Source organism: Elephas maximus, chromosome 9, assembly GCF_024166365.1.
Source record: "Elephas maximus indicus isolate mEleMax1 chromosome 9, mEleMax1 primary haplotype, whole genome shotgun sequence".
Lineage (NCBI taxonomy): Eukaryota > Metazoa > Chordata > Mammalia > Proboscidea > Elephantidae > Elephas > Elephas maximus.
In genome coordinates, this window is record NC_064827.1 from 2,483,692 (window position 1) to 2,493,155 (window position 9,464).

Here is a 9,464-nt window from a genome sequence, read left to right on the forward strand (position 1 = left end):
ATGGCCAATACCAGTCAAATTTCAGCTCACTAATGCCTAGGATATCAATCTTCATGGGTTCCATTTCATTTTTTACGATTTCCTATTTTCCTCGGTTCATACTTCATACATTCCACACTCTGATTATTAATGGATGTTTGCAGCTGTTTCTTCTCCTTTTGAGTCATGCCACGTCAGCAAATGAAGGTCCCAAAAGCTTGACTCCATTCACATCATTAGGGTCGACTCTACTTTGAGGAGGCAGCTCTTCCCCAGTCATCTTCTGAGTGCCTTCCAACCTGGGGGGCTCATCTTCCGGCACTATATCAATGTTCTGTTGCTGTGCATAAGGTTTTCACTGGCTAATTCTTTTCAGAAGTAGACCTTCGGGTCCTTCTTTCTAGTCTGTCTTAGTCTGGAAGCCCCCACGGTATGACAAACTGACAGATGTGTGGGGGAAATATAGAGAGATTTATTTTAAGGGATTGGTTCACGTGGTTGTGGGGCGGGCAAGTCCCTAAGCCCTAGGTCAGGTGGCAGGCAGAAAGAGAGAAGTGAAGGAATTCTGGCCAAGTGTCTATTTCTAGTCTGAAGGCAGAACCAGTCTTGGAAAACTCTTAAGGCTTCAACTGATTGGCTGAGGCCCCCCCACATTTCAGAAGGTGATGTACTTAAGGCCAATTTACTCACATGTAACTCTGTGGTAACAGACTCTAGACCAGTATTTGACCAAACAGCAGATGCCAGAGAGTCTAGTGGACACATAAAATGACCCATCGCAGAGGGTGGTGGCATCACCAGGAGGTCCACCTCCCCAGGTGAGACTGAGATTAGGGCAAAGAGAAGAGAAACTGGACGTTCCTGCCCCCGTGAGGGCCACACTGGGTCCCGTCCTGCATGCGGAGGGGATGGAAACCCCACATTCCAGGAAGCTCAGGGAACATTGATGGAGTGGAGTGAAGAGGCTCAGAGAGGGGCAGGGCGGGACCCAAGCCCCTTGGGCTCTGTTCTGGTGCCACCTGCCCTGCCAGGGTCTTCCACAACCACTCGTCCCTCCACAGGGCTGGGGAGTCCCCAGGATGCACGGCCCAGGGAAGAGTGTCTTCCAGCCAGGGGGCCATGTTGAGCACCCAGTTGGCCAGAGATTTCTGGGCAGTCGGGCCTAGTGTTTGCCCTTGTCAGTGAACCTCAGATAGGTCCTGGGCCTCCTGGGGACTGGGTCCAACCAGGGACACCAGGTCTCTCTCCACAGTGCTGAAACACCCTCTGGGCCCTGGCCGGAGTCACCCCTTCAACTCCCAGCTTCCTGCGTATTCCTGTCTAAGGGCCACTCCCGGACATGCCTGGCCCCTGCCAACACATGTCACCGTCCTCGTCTTCAAAACTGGAGCTTTTTAGCTTGTTTTGTGTGGTTTTGCAGGAGGTTACATGAGGCCAGGCAGGATGGTGTGGAGAGTGTGACTTAGCCACCCAGTAGCCTCAGGTGCAAATCCTGGCCTTGTCTGTTCCCCAGACTGCTGTGAGGGCTTCAGAAGGAAGTTTCCAGGTGGAGTTAATGGTGAATGTGACACCTGGCAGCTGTCGTCACCACCACCAGCATTTACGGAGGGTCTGGTGCTTCAAGAAGGGAAGGCTCCCATTGGGACTGAAGCTCCAGGAGGCCCCTGGACAGTGGCACTGTGGGCAGCAGGACCATCACTGCTATCTGCTGACGATGAGTACACCAGGCCAGGGCTGGAACATCTGCTGTGAGCCAGAGCCACAGCGGGCGACCAGTGGGAGCCAGGGCACAGAGAGACGCTGCTGAGACACCTAGGCCCCACACCCAGTTGCTATTGGTGCAGCCCAGAGGAAGGAGGCCCTAGAGCTCTGGGCACAGGGGGCACATGGCCCCATGGAACTCCCCAGACGAGCCCAGAAGACCAGAGAGGCTTTGGAGGTGAGGTGTCCTCCTGGGAGCCCTGGGTCCTCTGACACTTGGGGGGTACCCTGGGGCTGAGGGAACATGTCAGCCCCACGCCCCACCAGGCTTCTGGACCCCCAGCCATCTCCTCTCTCCATGTAGGGCAGGCTGCCCGGCCCCGTGGGCTCCTGGGAGCATGGGCAGCAAATGGCTCAAGCCCACTGACTGGGTGATGGAGACCTCCCCGCACCACGCCCCCTGCAGACAGACCTTTAGACACCTGCACACGCTCTGCCCCCAGTCCCCCAGAACTGGGGAGAAATCGAGGGGAGAGGGACCCTTTGGACTCTCCCCAACAAAGGAGAAGGCTGCCCACTGGTGGCCCAAGCCAGGCCTGAGGTACTGGGGAGAGTGTCCAGGTGTCTGGGGTTGGGGGCCCACCCCTTTGCCCACCTCGAAGGGAGGGAAGCTGCAAATGATTGGGTGCAAGCCCCCTGCTGACCAGGTGAAGAAGGCCAGGGCAGTGAAGTGGCCGTCCCCAAGGTCACCCACCTGGGTGGTGGCTGGGGGCCAGGTCCCCTGGCTGCCCCAGACTCTGTCCATCACTGATGCCCAGACATGCTCCAGTGTGCCAAGACCCAGTGAACAGACCACAAGACTGGGTTTGTGGATGTAACAGTGGGGAGTGGACTCAGCCCCTGAGTCTACACAGTCTCGCCTTCCACCCCTGCCCTGGGGAGCCAGCTCTGAGCACTTCTGTGAGCTGGTCCCAGCGAGATCTGCCCATGTTCCTCACTTCATCCTCAGGAGCCGAGGCTCAGGGACATTAGGTAACCCTCCCAAACTCACAAGCCAGTGGGGGTGGAACCAGGACTTGACCCTGGGTCCGTGTGACTCCAAAGCTGGTGACATTGAGCCTCTGGTGAAATCAGATTTCGTGCCACCAGTCCTAACAGGGTGAGTGAGGGAGCAGGGGTGATCCCCACTGCCCCCCAAACCAGGCGCCATTCTCAATGTAGAGAGGGGAGGTGGGGACCGCTGCCCCTTAGAAGTACCTCTCTGTCTGTCTGTCTCTGTCTCACCCCCACTCCCTCACTCAACCACAAGGGCACCCTCCCCCCCACCCGGTGATCTAATCTTCCAGCCCTGTGACAACAGCCTTGAAGAGGCACAAATAGCTGGTGCTGGGGCCGCGATGCAGGAAGTGATCGGCACTGTTTCTGGGAACGCGAGGCATTTAAGTGACTTCCTTGCTGAATATTTCATGATTTACATTAATGGCTTTCTGGTGTTTTTCATAACAAAACTGTCCACATGATGCTGGGTTAAAATGTGGTTATTCCGGCGCTCTCTCTGGAAACTCTTCCCTGAGCACCAGGCCCAGGCCTCCTCTGCTGAGCTCTGCTCCCTGAGGGCCCCCATGGGCCCCAAAGAGGCTCCCCTCCCCCCCAGAGGAGGCCCTGCACCCTGGGGTTCCCACTTGAGTGAGGGGCAATGCCATCCATGCAGCTGCCAGCATCTGACTCCAGGGGTCTTTTGTGAGTTCTCCGCCTTCGAGAGTCCCTTTATTTCGGCACCCGCAACGTGCCCTCTCCAGCCCTGCCATCATCCTCTCTCTGCAGGCAGCTGGTGAGCCTTAACCTCTATTGTGGGAAGGCGCTGGCCTGAGGTTTTACACACAGACTGACTCAGTCCTGACAGAACCGTTACTATCTGTGGTTTTCAGGTGGGGAAACTGAGGCACGGGCTGTTAAGTGGCTTAGCCCAAAGTCACTCACCAGGAGCAGCCCAAGGCACCAGAGCCCTGCCCCCAGCACCCCCCAGCCCCTCCATCGGGCTGACCCTGCTGGCACTTGGCTGCTCCTTGTCACCCTGAGGCCAAGGAGCCAATGGCTGGCTGTGGAGAGCAGCCTGAGACAACCCACCGTGGTCCCCATCTGCTCTGGGATGCCCCCATCCCCCACCCCCACCCACCCTGGGTCAGAACTCTCCCATCCCCCACCCCCACTCACCCTGGGTCAGGACACCTCCACTTTGGCCCCTGCCTCCACCAGCCCCTCATCCCTCCCCAGGCTTCAGCCTCCTACCCTGTCCACCTCTAGACCCCTGGGGACCTGGCATGTTGCAGGCAGTTGGACAGTACCTCCTGGCCTGCACATCACTGTCCCTGGGCCCCCAACCTGCCCGTCTGCTCAGGGGCTCAGCTTCCCTCTGGACTCCTTTACCTCACTCAGCCTGCAGCTTGCTCCATCCTCTGTGCCCTAACGCTGTGACTGTCGCCCACCTGGGGAGCGAGCCAACCCTGTCAGCTGCCCGGGGTGCCCGGACACACCCCACCTCTATCCCAGCCTGGCCCCAAACACACTGGGCGCTCACAGCTCACCCCCACTTTCCCTAGGAGACGAGAAGCTGGTGTAATGAGACTTGTGCTTCTTCTTTGTCGCCTGCATGCCACGCACAGCTCCCCCCGGCCCCCCCAGACCCTTTGCCCTTGAGAGGCTGATGCATGCCCTGGGCCCTGCCTCCCAGACCACGCCCGGCTGACATTTGTGGTCCCTGCTCCTCTGGGTCCCCAAAACCAAACCAAACCCATTGCCATCAAGTCAATTCCACCCCATAGGGTTTCCAAGAGGCACCCGGTGGATTTGAACTGCTGAGCTTTTTGTTGGCAGCTGAGCTGTTAACCACTATGCCACCAGGGTTTCCTCTGGCTCCCAGGCCCTGGCAAAGTCTTCTGAGACCCCAGCGCCATACTGGTATGAGCCGCTGGGTCTAGGGTGCATTGAGGGTGGGCCCAGTGTCAGCTCCCTGCCGAGGCCCTCATGAGCCAGGTGTCCTTGCTCAAACCACTTCTCTCCCCAGCCTTAGTTTCCCCATCTTTAAAGTCACCCTGCCTCTCAGACAATGCGCTGGGAGGAGCCCAGGAGAGGGCGGTGGCAGATGCATTTTATAGAGAGTAGGACATCTCACAACGTAACCACAAAGCTGCATAAAGGCCCAGCCCAGCCCTCATATTGGGCCAGGGACCCCTGGGGGGCTCCAGGCACTGGGCCTGGCACTCTGAGGGCTGCTGGGAGGAGGGGAGGAGAGCAGATGGGAAACCCCAGTGGCATGGGGGGGCTCCCCTGACCCTCCCACCTGAGCCTCACCCCTGGCCTGGCCCTGTAGCGGGGGTATGCAGCCACACCAGGGCCCTGCCCCACAAGGTGAGTGTAGCTGGAAGACACCAGCTGGGGCCTCGGAGGGCGCCAGACCAGCTCAGGTGCAGCCTGCCAGTGCTGGTGGTGACCTCTGGGAAGGTGTTCTGGCAGACCACAGCACAGGACATAGGACACCCCGAGGGACGGCACCTGGTGAGCAGTGTGACAACTGCCTGCAGTGTGGAAACGACGTTCCTGTGCCGGGCATTCCTCACGGCGCCCTCTGGTGGCAGGTGGCCTCCGCTCACAGGGAGGACTCTCCAGGCGGTAAAGCTACCACATTGAGCCCCGGGGCCAGGGGAGACAGAGTGGTGGTCCCCTGACAGCGTGGAGTTGTCCTTAGGAACAGGACAGCGGGGCAGAGGCTCTCTGCTCATGTGTGTGCACATGTGGGTGTGTGCATGAGTGCGTGCGTGCACGTGTGAATGTGAACATGTGAGTAAGTGTGTGTGCACCTGTGGGTGTGTGCATGTGTGCTGGGGCCTCCTGCCCTGGGCCAGCACCTGCCAGGGCCGCCATCTTTGCTGTGGGAACAACCTGCACCGCTCCCTGGAAGGCTGGCCTGACTCTCTGCTTTGGCACAATGGCACCATTTGATGGTTGGAAATGAGCATAAAATATTAACCACCAAGGACAACAGGTCTTAATTTATCTTCTGGCTCAGCTTGGAGCCAGACCTTGTTTGCAGCCTGGGGCTCCGACGGTGGGCCTGGGAGAAGAGAAGCAGGGTGTGGGGCAGAAGCCACAGGGATGGATGGGGAGTGGCCATGAGGCTCACAGGTCTGGATCTCTGACCTCCCCAGGCAGGTTGGGCCAACACCTGAGACAGGTCCCAGAGGGTGGAGGGATGATGGGGCCATTTGCAGGGCTGGTTGGAGGGTGGGAGGTATGGAGGGCAGGTGGCCTGGACACGGAGGGGCACCCAGGTCTTCGAGGAAATGGCCATGGGGGGGTCTCCTTCAACATCAGGATGAAATGGGAGATACGAGGGAGGGGCTTTCCACAGAGTCATGGACAGTCTGGGGCAGGTACACATCACCCCACCCCTCATGATGGGCCCTTGGAGCCCACCAGCCCACCTCCCTGAGCATGGGGCAGCTCCCCTCAGATACCCTGGGAGCTAGCAGGACCATCAGGTGGGGTGACCCACCAGCCAGGAGTAGGAGACCAGGGTCCCCACTGACTGGCTGGCACCTTGGAGCCTGAGGCAGCTCTGACACACTCCACGGGTGCAAACAGGAGGACCGTGGGGCACAGCTGGCTATGGCACCCTGCAGGGAGATGGGCCCTCCTTTCTCCTTCCATCTCTGAAAGAGGCTGGGAAAGAACAACTTTCCAACAAGAAGCTTCACCCCCCCTCCCATGATCCCAGCCTGTCCCCTGTCACCCACATGCCCTCCACCCTGGCAAGGACAGATGGGCTCTCCCCAGGCCAACCCCAGCTGCCACCCCCAACACCCACCTCCCACTGTCCAGGGCTCCAGCTGCAGGCTGGCTCTGCCTCTCCTCCTCGGTTCCCGCCCGGGTGGCCTCCTGCCTCTGCGTGGTCTCCAGGCACCAAACACACAACCGCCGCCCAGGGAGAAGAACGGGCTGACCCCTGGGCTCCAGCGTCCCGTATCACGCCCGGCCGAGACAGTCAGGCCGTGTTTCCCAGCTGGCACAAGTGAGCAAAGCCAGAACAGCAATTTCTAATTAAACAGAAGACGAAACGGGGAATGTTGGAGCCATAGCCCAAGCCGACCGGATTTTGAAGAACAAATGTCCCGTTAGCGCCACTTCTGCTGAGTACGGGGTGGTACGGCGGGACCCGGGAGCCGGTAATGAACATGGAAGCCTTCTCTTTGGTGTCGCTCGCTCATAAATGAAGCCGCTTTATGGAGCGCCAGCAGAGGGAAAACGACCACTCCGAGCCTGATTTATTGACGCAAGTGCTTTGTAGCACTTCAGCTTAATAAAAATATTTAATAAAGAATCAAGATGGTTTATCTGTAAGGCAAAGAGAATCACATTGCCTATATTTTTATTACTGAAAAATTGGAAGCAGGAAGAAATAATGATATAAGCTACTGTATAAATGACAAAAGTACCCATTCTGGTTATGTCCTTGCTCCACGATTGCACGCCACCCTATAAACATAATATATTCCTCTGCCTCTTTCAGCGGATTCCAGAGCCGGCTCTGCGTCGTGGAGTTTAATATCGCCCTGTCCTCAACAGTGCAGGGAAGTGATTAAATAAGAAATAAATGTGGCTGTCGTTGCATTTAAAATCAAATCAAGGATCATTTGTTACCCCAGACGAACCGGTTCTCCTTCCCTGCCCATCAGTAGGCTGCTGTTTGCTGAGCCATTTAGAAATGTATGTACAGTAAACTCGGGCATAATGGCTCGTACTAGAATATGATCTTTATGGGGCTGCTGCGCGATGCTGCCGAGGAGCCCATAAACGGCACATGGCTTTTTAAATTTAAAGTTATATGTGTGAGACTTTGCAGACTCACCTCAGATCCATCTGAGTCTTGTTGGTGGCAGCCCATGGCGGAAGTCGAGTGTTGGGCCCAGGCCTCGGGGTAGGCGCCATGGCGTGGGGAGGCGGGCAGGTGAAGCCAGGCCCCGAGAAGGGACAAGGATACCAACTATTGCAGGAGGTGCTGAGCTCGCCTCCAGCCAGAAAGTTCTGGAGACGGTCAAGAGTGGCCTGAGCCCATGCAATTCTCTCCCCTTGGACTAGCAGCCCGGAGCTTTGGTGCCCACTCTGGGCCTGGAGGTGGCTGAGAAGCAGGGAGGGACTGGAGGGGACAGATGGAGGGACGCAGAGCCGGGGCCCAGGCTTGCAGCCCTCCCCCCGCCCCTGCGCAGCCCTGACGGTGACCCTTGCCACCAAAAGTAGACCCCACTGTGGGTGCTCTCCTGAGAAAGTCTGGTGCTGGGAGGCGAATTTTTTTTAAATTTCCAAAAAGTGGTTTACCAGGTTTTAGCACTTAAAGGAGCAAAGTTCATGAAACTCACTAACCCAAAACTTGTGTGGCTTTCTCCAGCCCAGCGACCTAGATAAACAGTGCCTCTAGGGAGAACCAGGTGGGCGGAGGTGGGAGCCAAGCACAGTCAGCCAAGTACTGTCCACACACAGGTAATGACACCTGACAGGCCCTGACAGATGGGCGCTATCACTACTGTTTTCAGAGGAGCAAGCAGAGGCCCCATTAGGGACATGAGGGGCCTGAGGTCAACATCTGGGAATGGGGTGGGACCCCAAGAGCTGTGGGGAGCCCCTTCGCCTCCCCCAGCCCCACCCACCTGGCAGCACCTGGGCCTTCAGATTTGCTGGTCTGGGGGCCTGGCCTCTCTGCCCTTGTCCGTGCTATTGACTGGCACCCATGAATGAATGAATGAGTGGATGGATTGATGTTCTCTTTCTCCCCATCCTCCGGCTCCAGCGCCAGCTCCTCTGGGCTGCTGCCCTCCCTCCCCACCTGTGCAGACAGCTGGGGACCTGGAGGGGTGGGGCGTCCCTGTGGGAGGGGCAGCTTCAGCCTCAAGACCCGGGGGTGGAATGGCCTGGAATCTGGTGGTGTCCCCAGAGGGATAGGAGATCCCAGGTGCTGGGGGGCTTCCCCTTCTTCTCCCTGGTGGAGCCCAGTGCTGAGAGGGGCTGTACCCCAGGGCTGCGCCTGCCTGTATTTCCAGGCCCTAGGCTTTTCCTGTCCCTCCTCTTTCCTGGAGCCAGCAGGGAACCTCTAAGCCCACCCAAACTGACCCCAGACCTCTGACTCCACCCATAGGCAGATGAACTCTCACCTGCAACAAGCTCTAAAGCAGACCACCTGCTGCAGAAGACCTGGCTTAGTGCCCACGTCTGACCCTCCTTCCCTGGGGGGGGCACCCTCCTCCACCACCCCCAGTGGCCTTGGCCACCTGCCCCTTCTGCCCTCCCGGCCGGGCTGAGACCACCCACCCCACTGGGAGTCCAGCCGGGCATGTCCCAGGAGTGCCCACCAACCATCAGGTTCACGTGGAGCTCGTTAATGGCGCAGCAGGCCCGCTGAGCTATAATGTGTAATATAACCTCCAACACTAATTGGCTCACCTCCTGTCTCATCTTTAACTGCTCCTGGAAGGAAATATGGCTGATACCCACGATTTTGGAAACCCTGGTGGCCTAGTGGTTAAGTGCTACGGCTGCGAACCAAAAGGTTGGCAGTTTGAACCCGCCAGGCGCTCCTTGGAAACTCTATGGGGCAGTTCTACTCTGTCCTATAGGGTCGCTATGAGTCAGAATCGACTTGACGGCACTGGGTTTGGTTTTTTTTAACCCACGATTTTAAAGTCGATTCCTGTTAGGAGATTGTGTCTGACCATCTCCCCGTGAGCTCAGTATTC

General features: G+C 57.8%; 1 protein-coding gene across 1 annotated transcript in view; it reads right to left on the bottom strand.

Moving 5' to 3' along the window:
- Positions 1 to 7,665, bottom strand: part of LOC126083128 (ral guanine nucleotide dissociation stimulator-like) — a 30,582-nt gene extending 22,917 nt beyond the window's left edge. The window contains exon 1 of the mRNA XM_049896519.1: positions 7,586 to 7,665. Coding sequence (XP_049752476.1) covers positions 7,586 to 7,665 — 80 coding nt within the window. The remainder of the gene's footprint in view (positions 1 to 7,585) is intronic.
- Between the last annotated feature and the right edge of the window lie 1,799 nt (positions 7,666 to 9,464).